The 25,586-nt window shown below is 38.5% G+C and overlaps 1 protein-coding gene across 1 annotated transcript; it reads left to right on the forward strand.

Annotated features, from left to right (window-relative positions):
* The first annotated feature begins 927 nt into the window (after positions 1-927).
* LOC124139038 lies at positions 928-1,509 on the forward strand. The gene has a single exon (XM_046506014.2). The coding sequence runs from the start codon at positions 928-930 to the stop codon at positions 1,507-1,509; it is 582 nt and encodes a 193-aa protein (XP_046361970.2).
* The last annotated feature ends 24,077 nt before the right edge of the window (positions 1,510-25,586 follow it).

Consider the following 25,586-nt stretch of genomic DNA (forward strand, 5'->3'; position numbering starts at 1 on the left):
ATTCAGAGTGACAAAGCGCTTTCCACAAGACTTTCCAAAAGTCAACTTTCCCTTTATGTCAAGCAATATTCCTAGAGCCCCAGCCCTTGGTGTCTACATTTAACAACTATTGAGGTACAATCAAGGAAGATATTTCTACCAAGATTCCAAAGGGCGTCATACGACTCTTCCTCCGAAGTTTGATCAAGGTAACAACACTTAAGACCTTAGTAAAGCTTACAGAAAGTTTTAATATAGACAGGTGGAAGGTATTTCCAAATTTGATGCGTCAGTGACAAAAATCATGTCTGATACAATTCCTTACTTTGAAAGGAAAGGGATTTGTCACTTTTCTTGTGATAGATTGGGATAAATACAATGAGGAACTTAATTGTAATTCTGACATCTTAGCAGTACCATCTTAGCTTAACGCATTGGACCTAGAATCTATTGCAAACAAGACATGTAACACGTCTCGATCGATTCGTTGCGAATACTTTTTGTTATCCGTTGTTGCATGTTAAAATAAAGACTCCCTTTGTTTGCACAACAAACTCCCATTGGTAACGCAATAGAAACTCTCATTAGTTTGTTTCCCTGTCGTACCTCATTATTCCCACACGTAAGAGGATCCGCTTACTCTACCAGCTGCAGGTTCAAATCAAAGATGTGTCCCGATCATTGCCCCTCGTCGTTCTAAATTATCTGTTGCTCGTATCAAATTGCCTACACAACAGAGATTTCCTTCACCTGCACAAAAGAGATCCCCAATGCATCCACACACAAAATTCCAATGCATACACAATAGAGATTCCCATTGTATACACAATAGAAATCCCCAACGCATACACAATAGAGGTTCCCATTGCCTACACAATAGAGGTTCCCATTGCCTACACAATAGAGATTCCCATTCCCTACACAATAGAGGTTCCCATTGCCTAAACAATGGAGATTCCTATTGCCTACACAATAGAGGTTCCCATTGCCTTCACAATAGAGGTTCCCATTGTCTACACAATAGAGGTTCCCATTGCCTACTCAATAGAGGTTCCCATTGCATACACAACAGAGATACCTATTACCTACACAATAGAGATACCTATTACCTACACAACAGAGATTCCCATTGCCTACACAATAGAGATACCTATTACCTACACAATAGAGATTCCTATTGAATACACAATAGATATACCTATTACCTACACAATAAAGATTCCCATTGCATACACAATAGAGATACATATTACCTACACAATAGAGATTCCCATTGCCTACACAACAGAGATTCCTATTACCTACTCAATAGAAATTCCCACTGCATACACAACAGAGATACCTATTCCCTACACAATAGAGATTCCCATTACCTACACAATAGAGGTTCCCATTGCATACGCAATAGAGATTCCTTTTGCCTACACAATAGAGATTGCAAATGCAACAGAGGCGTTCATTGGTTCATTGAGACTCCCGTTGAATTGTTCTCCAGCCATAGCTCATAGTTCCTACAAAAAAAGCTTTTAGATATATCACAGTGCACGGATAGGTCAAGAAGCGCTTATCGTTGGTTCGAATGAACGATGTGTCCCGATTATTATCCTCGGCTGCTCTAATGGACTATTGCTCGTCTACAATGTGTTTCACTGAGGTTCCCAATCTACATTAAACTGACAGGCCCTGATATAACTGAACGTCTGTTCGAAACAGCTTTAAGTCCAAACAATAACATATGTCTGATATACCATCATCTGTGAACTTTTTCTGAACAAGCTGACAATCAACGTCCGGGAAAAACAATTATATTTTCTTGTCAATCGCCATTCCCCCAGAACAATAATGAATTTAAAGTTACAAATCTTTCAAAAGTAAAACGACATGATATATTCTAGTATTAAACTATTCTTTTACCATGCTGGGTCATCAGACGTCGGAATAAGTTATATTTTAGCGCCCTTTCGTGATAGTGATTTTTAGTGCAAAACAGCAAACGTTAAATTGTGACATCCCTCTGGTGCACTGGTGTCTCGAGTTTCATCATAAGCTCATTTGCATTTATCAGTAATGACACTGTAGACACAATTTTATGGATAACAACTTCTTTAATACTGTAAAAAGCGACGTTTCGGTAAAGATCTCACGTCCACCAGCATAACGTTCAGACCACATAAAAACATACTTATTTAATCAAAGGGACATTTTAGTAAAACGACAATACTGTCTAACAATACACATCCACTGTCTAACTATCGGAGGAATCCATCCCATATCTCCATTAACAGCAACATTTGGAGCGTATTTACCCATCTCTAAGAAAAATCTCAAAGCACGATGGTGAACGGCATTTACAGAAGAAATTTCACAATGACCCCAGATAGATGCCCCATAACTCAAGACTGGCCAAACCATCGTATCATACAATTTGGAATAAGTAGTGGATTGCATACCTCCAATTGCCTTATATTTACATATAAGAAGACCTAATGCTCTGTTAGCCGATTTAGCTGCTGTATTTGCCATAGCATTGTTGTCAAGATGTTCCGTGAGCAGTAGGCCTAGATAATTATAACAATCAACAATATCTAAAACAGAGTTACCAATATTTAAAAAAAGCTGTTGTTCTTGGAACGCTTACTTTCCTAAAGTGGACAATCTTGGACTTGTCATTATTAATAAGGATACTATTATCAACACACCATGTATTCATAACATGTAATAGACGATTCAAATCATCTGCCGATTCTGCAAGTAAAATAAGATCATCAGCATATGCTAAGGCTGCAATAGTAATATCATCAACCCAAATAACAATACCAGTTTCATTTTGCTTGTGAGGCAAATCACTAATAAAAAAGTTAAACAGAATTGGCGAGAGTAAACATCCTTGTTTTTAACCCCGATTAACATTAAACCAGGATGTAAGCATACCATTTATACGTACACTGCATTTCACATTATCATATAAAGATTGAAGTGCTAGAAACATTTTCCCTTTCACACCAATGTTACATAATTTCTCCCACAGCACACCTCTGTTAATGCTATAATACGCTTTATGAAAGTCAATAAAAGCAGAACAAGCGTCTTTTTTAATACATTTTCTAGTTTCAATAAAAGAACAGAGTGAATATGATCCGTAGTTGATCTACGCTTCCGGAACTCATTTTGTGCATCATTTAGAGCTCCTGTGCTTTCAGCCCAAGATTGCAGACGGGTATTTAAAATATTACAATATAATTTGTACATAGAATTGGTGAGGGTCAAACCTCTATATGATAAAGGATCCGCAGGATCTAAAGTAGAACACTTTGGTATGGGGTTATTTATGCCCTTTAACCACAATGCAGGGATTTTCCCTGTGCTAAAACATATATTAAATATATTTTGCATCGCCGAAATAACATTTTGTGATTTAAGACATTCCATCGGAATACCGTCAACACCAGGAGCCTTGCAAAAGTGGCTCTATCAACCGCTCTGGTTACATCAAAGAGAGTAATTTTAGCGTCGAACAACATATGTGTGTCACCAGTCTCACTGTCACACTTAACATTCTGCATCCTGACGTCACCATTCAACAGTTTACAATAATCATTCTTCCACTTATCTAGTACATCACTCCATTTCTCAGACACATTTCCATCCTTTAAGACCACTCTCATGGGGATCTGCCTTCGGCTCTCCCCAACCTACCCCAATCTTACCAATCTTCTTCCAGAACTCTCTATCATTATCCTCACACATTTCATCCAACCGTTTACTTTCCCCCTATCGCATACATTCGTTTAGCAATTTGCACTGTTTTGTCAAAGAGGTTTCGCTTTTTAACAAAACAATGTTTCAGAAACATTCTCTCATTACCGTTTACATTTACACCACTTTCTCTCTGCCTCGCACATGTCATTCCACAACACACGCAGATCATCATTCCACCATGGCTTTCTCACACGACGCTTTTTATTGCTCTTACTACCAAAAACCACACGAGAACGTGGTTTTAACTTTTCATGCATCTCTCTCTGAACTAAGTTTGTGAGAGTCTCCGCACCTAGATCTAGGTAATTCTGGGACTGGGTCGACATCTCGAGCTGCAATATGATTTCATTCAAGTGTGCTATACAGGTATCAGATGTTAAAAAGTTAGAAGGTACATCAGATGTAATAAAGCGTGTAGCATAAACCGTGTCTGACTGGTTATCTGCTACCTGTGAGCCAATATTAATAGTCTCACATGACACTGACCACTGTAGCAGCGAGTGATCAAGCTTACTATGTAAGTCTGTATTTACCTGTTCAACACCAGCGCCCTCTATTAACGCTGAAGGTCTAAGTACCTGAAAACAGCTAAAATCACACAGAGATTCATGTGGTATCATACAATAGTCAACTACAGAGGCACCCCTCGTAGATATGTAGGTAAAGTCATTGGATGCTGTATTTCTTCCCTTCATTTCGTCACATGACTGAAACTCTAAAATTTGCGACAGCAAAGTGTCGAGAAAGTCAGCTTCACAAACATTTCGTTGAATTCTCAGGGGGAGATAGCACACTGCCAAATAAAACTTTGACTTACAATGGTCAGTTAGTTCTAGCCATAATATGCCTTCAGAAGAAAAATCAGCAACATTAATATCATTATAATTACCTAGGAATGAGGTTTTAATGAAAAAACCTACACCACCAGATCCAGCCTTGGCACGGTTATGGAGTAACTCTCTAATGTGTTCAATCCACTTATAACCATCTAAATACAGTTCTTCATCCTTACGTAAGTGAGTTTCAACTATCCCAATTATATCCGGGTCGCGTGAAAGTAAAAGTTCACGCCGTAATGCGAAATTATAACTTTGTGCATCACATGGCCATCCAGCTACATTCCAAAACCCGCATAGGGCCTATCTTGTGCTGGAAGTACATGTTTGGGACTGGAAAATAACTTCGAGACAACTGTAACTTCGACACATCCTATTCGACACATCTGACGTTAAATGATGATGAGTAAAGACGGAATAGGCAAGGACAAAGTTTGTACTTCGAGACAACCGTAAGTTCGACCCATCAAAGTTCGACACAACAGTGTTTGACTGTAATTATTTCCTAGCTTAAGAAGCGCCAGGATCTATGCAATGGATGTTGACTTTCAAACCAAAGAATCGTGCAAAACAACTATAATAATTCTACGCTTTCACAAACAATTCTTTAAAAAGGGAAAAAAGAGCAAAGATACAATATAGAATTTGATCGAAGGAGATGGCCGCATCATAACCAATGATTTGCAATCAGGACACTCGAAACGACTACACTTTATACGTAGATAGCCTTGGGCTATTCCACACCACAGTGGTTGATGTGCATTTCTCTAGAGACGAGGCTTCAATGCTTTTTACACTCCAGAAATCACTAACAACCCTTAACTGAACATTATATCACAGTTTGGATGACAATAATTGCTGTCACGCCCATGAGAAAAAGCACATTATAACAAGTCAAGTGGGACCGAGCGAAATGCAATTAATGGACAGTCATGAATTAGAAAAATAATGCATCTTCCTCCCTGATCTTATCTTGATGGGATCTGATTAGAGGAACCTGGGGGCTGTTATCGAGTTCGTATCAATCAACAATGCACTTTCAAATATGATTACAACTGGTCCGTTTGTGATGTTGAAGTACACAAGTAAATGCAGTTAGCATTATCAAATGACAACCTTAATGAATAAATGCAACTTCTAACACATCTAACAATACATTCGGGCAATTTTATTTTCGCTATATTTCATTACCATGATAAAGGAATGTAGGATGGACAACAAGTACTAAACTGTTTCAGAGGAAGACATTGATTACATGAACGGGGAGTGCCATACACATTCAGTATCCACTTCCGTATCCCATTCAGCTTTCAGTACTGGCTTTCCATTTGGTTGGTTGGTTTGTTGATCTTCACGGGTCACTGGCTTTCGAACACAATTTGTTTGAACAACTGTTTGCTTGTTTATGTTTCAAGGCGTCGTCAGCAATATTCCAGCTATATGACGGCGACTTGTCAAAAATGGAGTATGGCCTTCACAAACCAGTGATTGATAGTGTGAGCGCCGGTCAACGCCGTCGGCCACGTCCCCGAGCTACTCGATTCATTTAGTCGCCTCTAAAGACAAGTATAGCTGGCTGGGGGCTGATCTAGATGGAACTCCCCGGGGTTGGATAAAGGTACTACACCCTTCAACGAATGTTGCTAAACATCGGATTCCTCTGGTACGAATTCGAATCACTGTGTTTTAATTTCTTAGTGAAACACTAACTGCCTTACTGACAGTAACAAGGTGTATGAATATTGTCACACCTTAATTGTTGTTTCGTTACCTTGTCATGATCTTGTAAGTACAAAAACGACAAGACAATCATATCCAATTACAGCAAGTAAGGGAAGCTACAGATCTAAAACACTACACTTGCGATCCATTTAAAGTAACCACGATGGCGCCTTGTGTTCGTGATGTCCTAGCATGTTGGTGGTATTAGTATGTTTGAAAATGGAGGCCGATAACGATGTAGTCCTCAATGGTGTTATTTCAATTATTGGTGGCGGTCGGGTAGCCTATTGGTTAAAGCGTTAGCTCCTCACGCCGAAGACCCGGGTTCGACCCGCCGTGGTATTGCTGGAATATTGCTAAAAACGGCGTAAAGCCATACTCACTCACTCACTCATTCACTCAGTCATCCATTTCAATTATTATTATTTCACAATTATCAAACTTATCAGAATAATATAACTCGTTTGAATATTTAATTATATTGCTTATAAATATGATCAATATATTCTTGGTCAAATAATTTCCGTATGGTTTATATTTCTAACCACATTCAACAACAAGGGGGCTACTTTAATTTCTGTTGAAACCGTTTCTTAAATAATAGGATATTCGCGGGGAATATGGTTTACAATATTATATTTAAACGTGTGCAAAGCAAATGTTATATGATCATAGTCATCGCCTTTCCACAAAACGTATGAAATTATTTGAATGAAACTTATAACATGGTTACATTATACCAGCATTAGACAATATTTGTGACCTAAGGTCTATGTTGTTGCCAGAGTATATTTACAAAACTGATTAGTTTGTCTTGCATTAATTGTTTGATTTTAAATAAAAGTGGTTATGTAGTTTACACATTTATTGAGGTGTGTGTTACCACCACCGTATCTCTATATATGTGATAGTAATTCACAGACACAGGTTCATGATGAGTGAGTGAGTGAGGTTTAACGCCGCTTTTAACAGTATTCTAGTTATATCACGGCGTGTCAGCTTAATGTGGGAGGAAAGCCCGAAGTGATGCAGGTCTCAGACGTTTACCGCTTCGGCGAAACCCACGAGCACGGGTATGGTGCTTACAAACCTAGAAACATAATCGGGGCGAACCGGGATTCGAACCCACAATCATAGGTTTCAGGCGTGCCCAAGGGACGCAACTCTGTTCAGCGAATCGCGGCGCCTTAGACGACTGGGCCACCCGTGCCCCCTACGTTCATGATGAAATCGGAATAGTACAATCGACTCTGCTTTACGATTTCCTATGAACATGGAATGAAGTTTGTCGCTTTTATTTACATCAATTACAAGCGCAGAACAATTTATACCAGTCTAGTTTAGTACCGCAGTTATCAGTATAAATCACCACACTTGACGAAGCATATACCAAATACAAGCAATGGATTCCGAAACCCAACCCCAAACGGGACATCTTCTGATTTTGAACATACATGTTACAAGAACAGTTTAATGGCATCATAAGAGAACAACGGCGTATCGTAACAAGTCTTGTCGAATGTCGAATGTCAAAGCAGGCTCACACGTATTCATAACATCATGAAGTGTACATGACAACGCGAGACAGTATCTGTAGATGCGTGGCAGCCTCATGATGACACTCTCTGTCCGGTGTCCCGTCAAGCCGTACATCAAACCCAGCCTGCAACGTTCTACATTTCAGTCATAGAGGATGTTGTTCCGTCTGCCCCGTGACGGGTCTGAAAGTTAACTTGACAGTAAACTCTTGACAAGATATCACCATCCCTCGGATTATCTCCTGTACCAAAGAAACCATCATCCTTGTGTCAGTAGACATGTGTCATTTCATGTTTTTGTAATCCATGAATCTCAGAATAATAACGTTTGATTTTCACCGGATACATGTAGATGTAAGCCTAATTTTTGTGAATATTCTAAACTTCATATCAGACAAGAAACGGAGCTATATGCTGTTCCTTTAGCTTTTACCTCTCCAAACATCCTCTCGAGGAAACTTCTAAAACTTTAAAAAATCGTGGCATGAAAAACTGAAAAATATAATTACTTATAATTAGGTAATACCAACAGTGTACATTGATGTTCATGATGTCAATCACTGTCCAGACTTGATTATTTACAAACAATCGTCATTAAGATGAAATATTGTTGTTTGCGACGTTAAACAACACACAAACAAACCATAATTGCACACTGAATGAATTAAAAAAACTGTGTTGTGGGGCATGTATGTCTCAGCAGACATTGTAAGTGAGTGAGTGAGTGAGTGAGTATAGTTTTACGCCGCTTTTAGCAATATTCCAGCAATATCACGGCGGGGGACACCAGAAATGGGCTTCACACATTGTACCCATGTCGGGAATCGAACCCGGGTCTTCGGCGTGACGAGCGAACGCTTTAACCACCAGGCTACCCGACCGCCCTGCAGACATTGTAACTATGCTGGGAATATCATGAATGGTTGACATTTAATATCATTAGCTTTTAAAGCTCGGGTGCTATGTAACCTGTGTTTAAAGAACATATTAAGAATGAAAACAAAAGATCATATTTGTATTTATTATCGAACAGGCAGTATTAGTGCTAAACAAATAAGTTAGGGGTCATGAAGATTTTGGACAGTCCCAAAAAAAATTCATGATCCTCAACATTGTTTGTTCAGTACATATTACTGACAATATGTGTGTGGTAATTCTATTTATGCGGGGGCGGTCGGGTAGCCTAGTGGTTAAGGCGTTCGCTCGTCACGCCGAAGACCCGGGTTCGATTCCCGACATGGGTACAATGTGTGAAGCCCATTTCTGGTGTCTCCGTCGTGATATTGCTGGAATATTGCTAAAAGCGGCGTAAAACCATACTCACTCACTCACGATCAGAACAAAACTTACCATTCCTGACAACCTTTCCAAATTCATGACCGACTTTCAAACGATAAGCATTTTTGTTATTGTGTATACATCAAATAGTGTGTTTTTCGCCATAGGGTCTTATTAGAAATGCATTGAAGGCACACAGAACGATCCCCTTAATAATTCAAACAACGCGAATAATCAATAAGACAATTTAAGCCTTATTATGGCTGTGTAAATTCCCGTTAAGATCCCTCGTAAGCGTCACTGTCGTTACATCAGATTGTATCACGGGAGTGCAATGACACGGTACTTTCATGTCCCTGTGAAGACGGAGTGGTGTAGAGTTTATACAATCTTTGTAACTGTCAGTCCCACGTGGTGCTTCTCATATCACCAGAAACTAAACCCTGTTTGAGTGGGCTTTCATCACATCAGCTTGTATCAGACATACACGACTGTAGCTGGTAAACAATCTGAAACAAAAATCGACAGATGTCTTGTTGTCGTGTCTGTTCGGCGTAGTTGTATGTTTCCAGGAACCTATATGCTGCTCGTTAGAGGAGACTTAATGGCTCGATGACTTGGTCGATTGTGCTTCAACGCTGTTATCACAGGCCGCCGTCTTTGAGCTGGGATGGTGCTCATTGCCGTTTTAAAGAACATACACATGTTTGACTCCATCTCCATGTATTATTTGGTGTGAGCGTAACCTGACCATGAAGAAGGAAATTAATACTTACTGCCTGAAAATATTAGATTTATATGTAATTCGTATTCAGTCATAGACACCTTACTTTGTCATGTGGCAAAGAAAATAACACGCATTACTATAGTGACGATTCCAGTTGCCTGTGACGAGTGTCCAAGCTCTAATCCCTAGTTTACGAATACCAGTATGTTTAACGTCCTTTTAGGTGTTGAATACATCCAAAAAATCACTTTGATGAGTTCATGACAAGAATCTGAATCCGAAGTATGTGATTGTGTATCCTGGACTGGTCTCACGGGAGACATTGCTTGTGAAACCAAACGATATCACTCAAGGAGATTAATAATAATAATAATAATAATAATAATGATAACGCGCCAGAATCCATTCACCAAGTGGATGCTCATAGCGCTACACTATTATTACCCCGGTCAATGGATCAGAGAGCACTCGATTTTCATTCTCAGCTCCCGGGGGAGTATACAACGATTATCGCTTTCCGCATCACCTATTGGCGGATTAACATATGCGTGAGCGTGAGATTTAAATCTAACCATAGGGATTCTTTTCGAGAGAACATTTCACTTAACATTTATTTAATCTTATACTGACATTGTGTCGAATAATCCAAAACTGCGGATACTTTGGGAGGTGAAATTTATGTTGAACGTTAGTTCAAAACGTTCCATGTCTCTGACGTCATATAACAGCAATATGTGTGTGTGTGAGTGAGTGAGTTGGGTTTAACGCCGCTTTTAACATTATTCTAGTTATGTCACGGCGTGTCAGCTTAATGTGGGAGGAAAGCCCGAAATGATGCAGGTGAAACCCACGAGCACGGGTATGGTGCTGACAAACCTAGAAACATAATTGGGGCGAACCGGGATTCGAACCCACAATCATAGGTTTCTGGCATGCCCAAGGGACGCAACTCTGCACAGCGAATCGCGGCGCTTTAGACGACTGGGCCACGCGTGCCCCACTTCCATAGCCCAAAACTGAGTCAAATGTACGATTCCGCCTACATCATGAGATCAGTATGATAAATCAGTATGATACCAGAAGTTCGCTAAAGGTGAGAGTATCCTGCCCAACCGGTAACATTAAGTTACTAGAATGCTTCACACGTTTGATAATTTACAACACTGTTTTCTAATTGATTCCAATGATTGTAGCGCTATTATTATCGTAACCCTATTACTTTAACATTGACTTCAACTTTCCAGTAGTCAACTTTCCCTTTATGTCGAACAATAATCCAACATTTCCAAACTTTGGTATCAAGTTTTCACAACTTTTGAACAACAGTCGAGCACGCTCTTTCTATCAACAACAGCCCTTTTTCACCCCAGGGGAACACCAGCGGTGGTACATGAGTATTACAATTAATGTCAAGTCCATAAATGTCCAAGATGTCAAGTCCATAAACACTATGGATCTATCTACATGCAACTAAAAGGAGTATTAGGAATACGATGAACTTTGATTCTTTCTTAATAGCAGATACAGGTTATGTTTGACCAATCGTAATAGTATTTTTCAATCAAGATAGCTCGTTTTTAGACAGTAATTTTCAACAGATCAGATAGCTGAATTCGTCACCAAGTGCATTTTTATCACATGGTATGCATAGGCGGTCTTTACGGGGTACACCAGCCCATCTTCCCGTCTCTTTTGACAATGTATGGTAACATGTTCGGAAGAGAGTAAAGAAAGGACAAATTTCGAGGTAGTTATAAGTAATTTTCAAATGCCATTGTAGTGATTCACTTTTGAAGAGCTGATGGGAACACTTAGGAGATAAACCTCCAGTGTTTAACAATTTGATGTAGTCCACTGTAGAGTATTCCATTCTACCATGACGACAAGAGCGCTTTGAAATGGTCCTCTCTTGTATAACTACTCGGGGTACAAAAGACACTATCTTACAACATTCCGAAAAGGAGGCACTTGTAAATGTAACAAATATTACTTCAACATTGAAATACCCATAGTCTTGACTAGTTCAAAATATGGCTTCAAAACACAAAGTTTTTCAAAAAAGAAGTTGAAAAATAACCCTCCAAACTGAGTCTAAAGATATATGGGTTTTCTTAATTTCATCGCAACCTGTTGCGCACTGTTTGGACTCACCAAGTCATTTCTTGGAAATCAGCTCGACAGGTCATTTCTTGGAAATCGAATATGTCATCTCGCACTGCGAAAAAAAAGTTTTATAAATATTCTTCAACTAACTTTATTAATTAACATGCTACAATTTATTTTAAATGTGTAAGTCTTGTAGTAAGTTAGCAATTACCCCTTGTATTTAATACAAATTCAAAATAAATGTCTCTCCACCCGGAACTGGGATGTGGCAGAACTCAATGGCTTCCAATGTTTTTGTTTACAATTTCCGTGCCTCTTACACGCAGTTAGATGATGTGGTTCAATATTCACGTGTAGATTTACTGGCAATGAGACTGATGGTACAACGTGATTTCCAATGGAACTGGACCCTGACTGAACAGCCTTTTCTTAGGCTGCAGCAGAGTCCGCTACTTTGACACGAGGTATTAGATTTGACCCGTCAATTTCAAGATTTCATAGCATTCGACGCCAGCGTGTGAAAGAAATGTGACAGATGTGGTTCGTGTATGATTTGCTTAATTGTGTGTGTTTTGAAATGAATTTCATAAATTTTGATAAGTTGTTACGTTCAAGTTCCTGTGCTGTGACTTCCTTGATGTCGGGACATTGTTTTCGTTGCCTTTTGAAGGGAGGAGTGTTTTCTCGTGGACTTTCAAATCCCCTCGTGACTAATCCTAATGGTGGTGACTGACGGAGATGGCAAGGAATATCGATTCACAAAAAGGTTTGTAAACATGTTGTCATGAATAAAGTTTTTTCAACCACTTTTTATACTGTTCTATTTTACTTTCATTGTCTGTTGCTTCAATGAGGAAATTGCCTGTTCACCATCGAACATGTCCCTGACAGTTTTTTTACATTATTATTTGTATGCAAAAGATATGCCTTCGTTAAGTCGTGTAATCCCATCATTAAAGCAGTGAAGATAAGAGCCTTGAACGTCATATCGTCACCAAAAGCATATCAAACTACCGTATTACCTCCAGTAGACGCTAGGCCGTCTGTTAATTTCGCTAGATCGATTGACCCGGCGTGTTTTAGAGATAAGCATCACGCAGACTTAGAATCAAGCATCCTTAAATGTCATGATAGGATTCTCAACGACAGGACAAACTGATCAAGGCGTAGGGTATTCTCAATTATATAGAATATGTATGCTTTGTTATAATCATCAGTGGAATCAAACAAACAGGTAAGACCACAATTATGAAAGAGACTTTTGATATGATTAAGCCACAAAAGGGGATTCCGTTTTATTCTATTGTGATTTATCGTAAATTTTTACGATATTAATTTAATGTCGTGAAGGCTGACTCAGCTTACACCAATAACTTACTATTCTTTTTGCAATTTTAACACTGGGCGGTTCTTGCTCGAGGACATATACCATGAAGTTTGACGTAGACCGTCTTATACCTGTTAGCTAGTTTTAAGAATTTTAAATGTACCTTTTCGATTATTTTAGAACCATAAACTAAAATAGGGACAAGTGTATCAAACGTTTCGATAAGGTAATCTAGATGTGAATGAAAATTTGTGGCACGTTTTAATAGACTCATTTTAGCAATGTATGTAAGATATGTACTCGTTTCTCTAAAATGGAGATCCTGGGGCAAAACAAAGTGAGGTAGAGAGATATTTTATCGAGTAGCATTTCTTCTAAACTACTATAATTTCGAAGAGCATCTTACCACTCCTGCTCAAAAGTTGTTTGATCAAGGTTGCAGCATTCATGGCCTCAGTGAAGCTTCAGAAAGTTTTATGAAATACATGTGGGGGGCATTTCCAAATTTGACGCACCATTGATTAAAAGTATGTCGAATACAATTCCCTATTTTGAATTGTGCCATATGTTCCTGCGTCTTTTCAAGTGAACAACTGACTTGATTTGCATATGCGAACACCTGGTGCCATCACTATTTGATAGCCATTAATCAACACGTGCTTCTGATAATCTGGATAGTACAATGATAGTACATACGTATATACGGGTAAATTTATATAGTAATTATTTCGTTTTGAATGTAAATCGTCCGGGAACCGAGGTTTCCGGATATCTGAAGTCCGTATAAGCGGGGCATGACTGTACAATGCCTTTTTACCACAGATTTCTGGATACGTTTTTTGTCGCTTTTATTTACGACAGCACAAAGGCACACAACTCAACGGAGAAACCGTGTAAAAAGACCTTAATTGTAAATTGACTTTCAAAACTGTATTCCCGGTGACGGGGCTACAACAAATAGTCCTCAGATGTCCAAGATGTTGGCATGGGTACTGCAAGCTTTACCATTGCTTTCAAACCATATCTGATATCTTTTAATGACACTGCTATAGACATATTTGTGTCTCTGAAAAGGAGCCAAAATATATTGGGCAACCACGAAACATTTTGTTTCCCCACACCAAGTATTTCCAGTAAACAGTTATTCTTTTCAAACTGTGAACTACTTGATGATTGGATTGAAGGTGAGGTGAGGTGAAATGGGGTTTAACGTCGGGTCCAAGATTATAGCGACGTGCATGTACGTGTGTGTGTTAGTGTGTCTGCTTGTACTAGTCCCGGACTGAAGCCGATTTATAGTGCTAGCTCACTGAGATACCATGCCGCAGTTTAACATGAATATCCCACACAGACACAGTATACTGACTCCGAGCAGACCAGTCCTTGTTTTAGCCCCTTAATGCCAAGACCAGACAGGGTAACAACAAGTACCATCTTTCAACGTATTTTGGTATGACGCGGCCGGGGATCGAACCTCGGACCTTCCGCTCTCCGGGCGGACGCTCTACCACTAGACCACGGAGGCGGTTGATCGGATTAAATATTTACTATTCAGTTAGCACGCGTGTGAGATGCTACCTTTAAGACCACGTGTTGGATACACGGGAGCTAAATGCAGAAAGCCAGGGCATGTCAGAAAGTCGAGGCCACGTTCCAGCAAAAGATTATTGCACCAACTTTTAACATTGACTTACAGTCGAAACTCTAGGGTAGCTTTATGAAACGGACATCACCATGACACACAACCAACACGTGGGATTACCGTATTTTACCCATCTCTGCATCACTACGTGCAATCTTTTTCTCTGAAAGTAGGAGACAGACCATTTAAGCAAAAGTCACACACAATTCCGGACATCCAGAATGTCCAAGGAACAATTACTGTATTTTGTCAAACCTGGGCCAAACTATTTGCCAGAATTTTCTGGAAAAAAATTCAAATCACAGAATTTCAAATGGTCGGACCTTACATGATCTATTTAATCAATATGTAAGCGCATAATACAAAATAATAAAATGTACATTAGGAATTCCCGAGTTAACAACCTATGTTGCAATGATAACTGTGCTCATGTCACGCAGTTCATTCAACGATATACGTATACAGCATGCATTCCATGCAAGCCGTGACCACATAGGAGGCCATGATTCAAGGACTTGACGTTTATCACCGAAGGTATGTCGTACGCCTTTTGGTGTCAACTATAATGTGATCCAGCATACGTGGAGCATCGCTAGGATCTCCATGTCACTCTCTTCCCGGCTCGCTGTGCATGTAGCACGCCCACAATCTCCGTTCGCTAGTGTTTCTGAAGTTACACGGGCGCACGTCCTCTCACAGTGACAGATCTGAAGGTCAAGTGGCTATTGAATGGTAGCAAAAACACAAGTTTAAGCCCAGTTGTATCTCCCGCACGGTAAAAAAACACGATTTAAAGATCAGTTTTATAATTTCTTTAGTCTCGATTAAAGGTTATTTTTTGCAATACTATCGCCTTGAACCTTTATCTGTTCCATCCGATTTATTGACGCCTACCAAACGGACTATCTAAACTCCTTCTACACGACCACATTCACGTATCCCCCATCGATTTCTGTGAGAAGTTTCCAGTTTACAATGAAACTGTATTATCTGAGTGTTTACCATAATGATTATATACATTTTTTTCAATATAGTCAGACGTCACAACGTGATGTAGCTCAGCATCAGTTGAACAACTCGACTGTTCAGTTCATGTTGACGTGTTATGGATTTCGGTTACAGTTCGACAAAACACAAGAAATACAAAAAATGGACATTGATTTGATATGTTAATTGATTATAATGCATACTATTGAACAATGAAGTGACTGGTATCTGATGTAGACAGACATATATATTTCGATGTAAGGTCTCCAGGGCAAACACACATTTGTGTGATAATGCAACATCACACCATGGTAAATATATATCTAATGTTAGCTTGTCTAGACATATCACTTTAGAAAGAAATGTGACCATGTTAAGGAACATATCTTTATCAATTGTCTGAAGCATATTAACATATATATTTTGGAATGTCATAGACTCGTTGCTTAATGGAGTTATTTGGGAGCCCTGTGAAACATAAACAACAATCATTTAATAACCAAAGCGGTGCTCTTCAGCTGATATATCGGCATTGGACAATGGCAAGAAAGTAGCATTACAGCATTCGTTCTGTCAGCACCAGCCACATACGTATGGGTTTTACAAAAGTGATAAACTTCTCCGCCTGCATTGTCCTACATTAAGCAAGCAATTACGCTGTTATACAAATAAAATACTAGATAAAGCGGCTTTAAACCCTCAGTCGGTTTAACCTAAGGTTCTTGTAACAATTCCATTGCAACAATAATTGAGTTACAGTGACCTTGTTGATTATATTAACTTTTTCTCATTCAAAAGTCAAATATAAATGCATTGTAGTCACTTTTGGAACGTTTATAGAAATATGCATTCAACGTGTAATCGAATTATATTATGTTCTAGGTTTTAGCAATATATGAATACAATTCCTCTTGATGGAAAAGGTGGGAATGCGTTTCATTACTGTTTTTGTGCTGCTCTCACAGCAGCTGCTTCCAATTGCTGATCGGATTTCCTCCCCACGAACCAAGGCTTACAAGCTGCATGTTATTATTCCTCACACTGAACACGGCATGGAGAAACTCCCCATCAATATTATTTGATTTCAAAAACTATATTGATTTTCAATGACATAAGGGACAAGTTGAAAAGTTACGTTTCGGAAAAATATTCTGAAAATGTTTCAGAACGTTTATTGAATGAAGCTTATTTACTGGGGGTGACAATCATTTGTAGTTTTTTTATGAATCAATTCTACCATTAAATATTACGCACTGCACCAGATGGACTTTTGCCGACGTCGACAAAACCCTTCCTCGTGAAAAACCCGGATGTATCTGATGACAACTCCCAACAGCATATGAACTTATAGAGGATAGGATGTTTGGCTTAGTTTAGTTAGTGTATAGAACATGTCAGGTAAGTTGATGTTGTTGGAAAGGTCATTTTATCCAGTTTATATATGCATGTCATTCATAGCGGTTGATCCGTATTCTTCTTTTAAAAAAACATTAAAATCTCACGGTCGTCGTACAATTAAGAGTGAGTGAGTGAGTATTGTTTTACGCCGCTTTTTGCAATATTCCAGCAATATCACGGCGGGGGACACCAGAAATGGGCTTCACACTTTGTACCCATGTCGGGAATCGAACCCGGGTCTTCGGCGTGACGAGCGATCGCTTTAACCACTAGGCTACCCGACCGCCCCGTACAATTAAGAACACTGGTAAGCTTACACGTAGCTTGGAAAGGTGCCCACCCGTGACCCTATGTGAAATCCGACGATCAGTCATGGTATCAGCGATATGGCACCAAATCTCGGATCGGTGACCAGCTTAGCTTGGTATGGGGAGTAACAGTACAAGAATGTTGACCACCTGTGACGTCCGACTGTCATTCGTGGAACCAGAACGAAATGGCACTCAGGCAAAGATCGATAGTCACATCACGGCCTGGTCAGACACGATATCGCACATTGCAGCCCAACTGGTTAGTGCTGATAGTTTACTGGAGCAATGGCTGAGTACACGTTATTCTCACCGGGTTCAGTTTTGTACAATGTTTTACATACACGCATCTTACTAATCTAGCTATTTGCGCTTTTCTTAAATGCCAGCATCACATGAATGGGGGGTTTCGCCACAGTGGTGCTTTGGCCACTACTCCTACATTAAACCAACAGTCCGCGATGTAACTGACAGAGATCTTGAAAGCAACTCATTCAATTGTTCTTTTAAAGTTGCACCTTGATAAAGGAAGCTTACAATGCTGTCTATATTGTTTGCATTTGCGTGTATTCAAACTGAGTTTTCATGAATGTATACGTGTCCTTGTCTAAATTATCAGTTTAAGTAAACGACCTACGGCGTTTCAAAAATTCTTCACTGTACCGCTTAAAACCCGAGGTTTAACATTCAACAAACATCAATAATGATGGTGTCTTTACGCTGCTAACGTCTTTGTGCGGCCAACAATTTATCTCTCGCGTTAAACACACACACACACACACACAAATTTGTATATGCTTTGGTTGGTTTGTTTGTTGTTTAACGCCGCATTCAGCTATATTCCAGCTATAGGACGGCGGTCTGTGAATAATTGAGTCTGGACCAAACAATCCAGTGATTGATAACATGAGCATCGATCCACGCATTTGGGATACGATGACATGCATCAGTCAGCGAGCGTGACCACCCGATCCCATAAGTCGCCTTTTGCGACAAGTATAGTCGCGTTTTACGGCAAGCATGGGTTGCTGAAGACCTATTGTACCCCGGATCTTCACGGGTCCATTTGTATATGCACGTGACCATGGGCAAATGAAAGCGACCCTTAAAACAATGAAAGCAGAATCCATTGTGTGTTTCCGATTATTCCATGTGCGTGTGACTCTTTTGGCAAACATGGGGTGCTGATTATAAGGGCCCATTATGACTTGGGATTTGTCGAGTTACAATAAATTAAACCTAAGAACCCTTCCTGTATTCACACGCTCACATACAAGCTTAATATCGCACATGTCTTCACACGCATACAAACCCACACACGCAGACAGACATACAGATCGACACACATACAAACACACACACACACACACACACACACACTCTCTCTCTCTCTCTCTCTCTCTCTCTCTCTCTCTCTCTCTCTCCCCACAAAAGTCACCCCCTCCCCAGGGAAATATCCCTAAAAACTATTAAGTAAGCAACATGTATGTTGATAATTGATGTCGACTCACCTGAATCGAGTCGTCGAGCACCCAGATACAACCAGTATATTGTCCATTCAACAATATTCCATGTAATCACAGCCATGTGTGGCAAAATGGGCATCATTAGCCACTTTCACTAAGTGGTTTTATAATGCTTTCATAAATATGGCAAATTATTCAACCAACGTTGAATGACAGTAATCAGGAACTGCCAAGTATTCCTATTGAATTATAAACACAGATATTGGTATTCACTTGGTTATGCATGAAGTGTTATGCATTGTTGGCATTGAACGTCCAGTTGGAATTGAACGTCCAGTTGGCCCTGAACGATTAGTCCGAAATCCATTTGACATGCCTGTGTTTATTATTTATTCACCAGGTGTCATCACTATCTGATAGTGATTCATAAACACATGCCCATGACATTGTCGGAATCGTACGATCGACTCTTAGCAGAGGTTTCTTATGAATATGGAAGGGGTTTTTCGTTTTATTAATTGTAACTAAGTGAATTCAAAGTCAGAATGGGTCCTTATGATAACCACCGCATGTTTGTTGAAAGGGTCAGCTAAAATACTGATCGGGTGGTTTTAATGTGTGAGTGTGAAACTTCGCAATCTGAGGACGTGCAAAAAACAAAACAGAACATTCATCCAAGGGATATTACGACAATTGTACTTAAAGCAGACTTAAATTGTGATCGCTATAGCTGGTGTCGCTTCCATCAAATCTTAGAACTTGGCGCTGTAAATCCCGCACATTCACCCACCAGAAATATACAGATGGGCACATACATGTAGTCAACAAAAAGTTACGGGATCATGAATATTTTGAGAGAAAGTTTAGTGGAAACCACCAATATATTCCTGCTCCCTAACTTGTTTTGTTGAGTACATAAACGTAATATAAACGTAAATGTTCTCTTGAATTCTGTAAAAGTGTGAATGGCGATGAGTTTCATTTTCGTTTTGTTTGCATACTTGCTCATTGTAAAATGAATTTAGAACTCGGTATATACTGTCTACGGGCATGTTGACGGGGAATTGGCTCATGGGGGAATAAAGGACAAAATCGACATCACTGTCCCAGAACGTTTTATGCACAACATGTAAACAATAAACAACAAATACATAATGAGAGGAATACCTGCTCTGACAACACAAACACCGCGATGAGCGGACCTTCCACCTCATGCATACATGAAGTGAGTTGAGCTCCAGCTTAACCTGAGGACCTTTCCTCCGAGCGGCACATCCTGGTCGAAGTCGTCCCTACACAATACCAAGCTGACTGACAGTACTTACTTACTTAAATTGGGAATTTAACGTGCGCTAACAGTGTAATGATAACACATATATAATAATTAACAATGGGCTGACAAAGAGACAATGACGTTGCTCTGGACATGGGACTTCTGGGGGTGATGAACCGACACAGATCAGGGGATGAACAATTAAGGCAATAAATGTCATACTAGAAATGAGAGGAATTAACGGAAAGTGATATTGTAGCCCAGGTTGGCTGACAGTCAATATACAATGAAATGTTGGTGAGGATTAACAACGGGGATAAGCGTCTTATAAATTATGAGAATGGCTACAGGGTAATTAGCATTTGGAATTAAATGTTCTTCAGACAATGGTTGTCCCAAATAAGTCGCTATGACAATACCAATGTAATCAACATGATTTTAACATATATTTATTCAATAAATGAATCTGTATTAGTAAAAAAGTCATCTATCTTAATTTATCTCAAGTAATTAAGTATTTACTACTTGGTGCTTTCTTAAAGTATGAAGTTAAAGTTATTACATAAGTGCAAATCTACCAGAACGCAAGATGTACACTGTACATATGGACCGAATTTAAAATATCTTAATTGACATAGTTTGCTTCAAAAACGAATCGTTTCTTAAAATACTGTAGTTGGGGCATGTGAACAAATATTGCAGTTTATCTTCAAAGGGATAACAACTAGAACAGGGTGCGTTGTCTGGGATGTGTCTTTCAAGCCGATGAAAGTTTAAATAGCTACAATTTATTCTGAGGCGAGAATTGATTACCTGACTGAATCTGGTACCAAAGTTTAATTCCAAACGTATATTAGTAGTAATGTTGTCCAAGTTAATCATCCCTTGAGTTTCCCATTCGTTTCAACTTTAGTTATTATATCAAGTAGCGTATTTCCATGATTAATGGTATCAGGTTGGAATGATTTGGCAAAGCATTCTCGTCTTCATTTTATATTGGATCGATTTCTTAATATGTTATCATTGATAGCAGAAACGTTTTGTGTGGACGTTTGAATAAGGCCAGAAAGATAATCTGGTTTTACCCGTTTTACCATCTTGTAAAATGGTGTTATTTTTAATTTAATCTTCTTTTGGCTTATGCTCGAATTTAGTTTCTCTATAAAGTTTATCATGGCTTGTACCCCTTGTAGCCCGACAAATAGTCCTTAATGCATCTAAATGTAAACTTTCTAGAATTGATTCTTGTTTTTTGGTACAATTATTCCAAATATGGGAGCAAATAATCAAATATGGTCAATATGAAAGACTTAACTATATCGTCAATATGAGAATGTCATAAACAATCTGACTGAAAAGTTAATCCCAAATGTTTATGATTTTGTACTTCATAAATATATATTCCTTTCATTTTAAGACTAGGCTTTGCACTTGGGCAGAGTTTACGTGAGAATTGAATATTATTTTTTTTTTTTTTTGTATTCTCTGGATTATATTTTATTTACCATTCATCTGCCCATTGGGTAATTTACTGTAAATCGGCATTAATATTACACGCAGAAGTATTTACATACACCGAAGTGTCATCCACAAACAGTCGAATCTTGTTGTCAATGCCATAAACGGTATCATTAATGAATACAAGAAATAACCGTGGCCCCAAATCTGACCCCTGTGGCACTCCAGCCAAGTTAGATTTACTACCTTGGACAACAACTCTCTGTCGTCTGTCTTTAAGGTAACACCACATAACCCTAACATCTCATTTTTTATTACTTATAAATATTACCATTTTCCTTGAAATTGCCAGATTTGTTCCGCAAAGAATAAAATAAATAAACTCGATAAATAAGAAAGAGCCAATTCATCTCTTTAAACTCACTTTGATGTGGTTTATATTATGTTTATGAATTTATATACTGTATATTTACGTGTGCTTAAATATTAAATATTAGATTGTTTAAATCTACTGATGTTAACATATAAATCTCTGAAACATAAAACTAAAACTATGAAACATGATTATATCTATAGTGTCTACAGTGTTCGTGTATCTGTATCTGAACACATGTACACATGTAAACATGTATATATGTAAACTATGTACAGCCCTTTCTTTATATCCTGAAATGACTTTAAAATATGCTTCTGTTCTGTTCTGGATTGTTGCGAAATTATACAATCATGGCCAGATTCGATTATTTACGGGATCTTGTGATATATGTTATATAGTTTTACCTAAAAACATCACTCCTTGACGTTTAGAAATTGTTCTGAAGGTTAACAAATATGTAAGTATGAAATTCTGAAATTATCCCCAAAATACAGACTGTGTTTTCGTTGACTTCACAAAAACCGTTGATACTGTGCGGAAAGCTGGTCTGTGGTTCAACATGATTAAAAGTGGTTTTAATGGAAAATTTCTTACTCTTGTTAAAAGGATGTGTCGCAACATCAAATCTACTGTCGATCTTAACAATTATCAAGGTTATTAATTTAGAATTAGTGTTTTTAGCGGGTCCGCTTAAAAAAATAATGTCTTTGTTTTTAGAGAGCTTCACATCAAGTTTCCACAAAGCACAATCTTCCTCAAATGCATCAAGTGATGTTTGAAACTTCACTGGGTCATCATTGGACAGAATCAGCATGTAATAATGATATAAACCGTAGCCAGGGGAATATGTCATTGTCTTCTTGTATTTGATACAATGATTGACCCGATTTTAATGGACGGTTCGGAATTTGGAGGCTTTAAAAATACAAATATTATTAAAAGAGTACATTTAAAATTTCTTACAATTGCAGCTGGTCTTAGTTAAATAACATTTCTTGGTCTACGAGGAATTTGGAAAGAGAACCCCATATATATGTTCTACACATAGGCTGGCTTCGAAGGTAGAGGGAATATTTAGAGATCAATATCTGCAAAACTGGCGTAGCTCTGTTATGGAACGTTCAAAGGGTTTGAACTACAAACAATTATTTGAAGAACCTTTTATCTTTTCAAAAATATTTCTTATTGCTAAAAAAAGACTACATCCCTATTCTCAAATCTAGAACTAATAACCATAAGTTGGTTGGACACGACAGTGGAGGTGAGCGCATTGTTCTCACCAGTGGAGACAACGTGAAATGTGTTCACTCACAAGTAGCATTACGAAACATACCTAATAGTCAATGCGGGGAGAATTTAGTGTATGGTGGTTATAAATTCAGAGCTAAAACAGGAAAGAGTCTACTGGAGATGATGTATGAGGACGAGTCATGCAACACCCAACACCAACAGTAGTATGATCATCCATAACCACAGTGCCGACGAAGGTACAAGTAAGATCCAAGTTGACAACTTTATTGCCCACATGTAGAACTGTGTTAGATTCCAAACCAGGTCCAAGGAATTCCACATAATGGCAATACAGGCAAGATAAAGTCCAGCTTGGGTCACAACCACGGTAAAAATAACAGTGAAAACAGTTTGAACATGTCTTAGCCTTTTCAGTAGAGCAGTAGTCGTTCACGCGCGAAGTGTGGCAACTCCTCCTGTGTATTGCAATACTGTTGATAGTGACTTTAAACCAAACCCACTCACTTGTGATTATAAGAGTGAATGTCGTATACTATTAATTCGTTTGTCTAGTATATACAAATACAATGACGCGCCCTCAGTCCGGAAAGAATCATTTGGAAACACCAATCAATGACATCAATCAGTAATCCGAGGAAAATAAACATTTGTTTTTTCAGTGTGTACTACTCAATGTTTCATATGGATTTTTTTTCCTAATTCATCCCATTCGTTATGTCATTACTCATAACAAGTAGATGTCGTATGAAGTATCTCAGTATCCCTATCAGAAATTGAGTGGTATAGTTATGTTCTCATTTTATCGCTTTATATGCTACTTTATTTGTCCATACTTCATAGAAAAACTATTTCAATTTCGGAATCCATAATCCTGAAAGTATATTCAAAGGTTTCATTGATGTAGTAACAATTGCCGAACTTTTATTCCAACGGCTCGATAACTCACGTTTCAGTATTATCATTTTCACATATCTTTTCCTACAATTATGCCTCCGTTCAATTCATGCAAGAACCCATTATAAGAAGACTCTCAGCCTCTTGAACCGGTTGACGCGATCCTACTCACTTAGCAGAAAACCAGCCATACCTCTCTCGTTAACCATTCCTGACAAACAGTGTTGTTATCACCCATGAATGGAGGTCCCTTCACCTAACAAATCATGCCATCAAATTAACCTACTGTCAGTTTCCTAGTATCATTTATCATGGTCTAACCAAACAAGCCAAATACACGCGTTGTAAAGGTTATCTGAAGGATTGCAAATCACTTCTTGATTGAAATGAAACATTAGTGTCTGGATGAAGGATCGGGGCATCCCATTTCAATTTAACTTATAAAAAAACCATTTCATATGATTTCAAACTTTTCGTCTTGCAGTATCACTCTCTTGTGTATCATGGATAGTTTATCTGTGCTCTGTTCTATGTTGAAAGACCATTAAATACAAGAGAAAAAATTTGTGTTCATATTCTGGTCATGAATCTCTCGACGGTTGAAGTGAAATTTTATTTAAGTCTAAGCCAGCATAAAAAGTATATATTTCTTATACCTATAAAAATCCATTTTCCATTTGAAAACTTCACATAAAAAAATCCACCCAAAACACAGAAGCATTGTCACAATTCCTGCGTGTTCTTTTGTTTTTGAAAAAAAACCTAAAATTGTTATCCATGTGTCCAAGCATATTCAACCTGTGTATGCCATACCCAAGCTGTGTTGGTTTTTAATTTAATAAGAAGCATGCAGTGTATTGTTCATAACTACGCTATTCCGAAATGGGAATACAAACTTAGTATTCTCCATCGGTCTACTCAATGTTAATTTATCAAAACTGTTACAAAACACCATAGACATGTAGGTAAACCAGATCCAAGACAAAAATTTATTTGTGTCACCCAAAATTGGTTTTGTATAGATTTCGATTAGGGAAGTAAATCGCTCATGATAATTACTTTTGGTGGCCATAGGTCGGCATTCGCTAGCCAAACAACATCATTCCCTTTATAGAAGCACAGTTATCTTCCAACAGTAGCATCATTAGTGCTAATGGGGGGATTTCCCTACTGTCAATGTGTTTTGCCCCCTGACCAGACCTGTAATAGATGAAGATCGCCAGTAATAGGTAGCTTAGCTCTTACCACCAGAGTTATTTAA

The sequence above is a fragment of the Haliotis rufescens genome, unplaced genomic scaffold (assembly GCF_023055435.1).
Source record: "Haliotis rufescens isolate VD_foot unplaced genomic scaffold, xgHalRufe1.0.p SCAF_5, whole genome shotgun sequence".
In the NCBI taxonomy this organism is placed as follows: Eukaryota; Metazoa; Mollusca; class Gastropoda; order Lepetellida; family Haliotidae; genus Haliotis; species Haliotis rufescens.

Excerpts from the sequence above, each read along its gene's own strand:
- LOC124139038 (XM_046506014.2), top strand. The coding sequence starts at position 928 with ATGGAGATTCCTATTGCCTACACAATAGAGGTTCCCATTGCCTTCACA.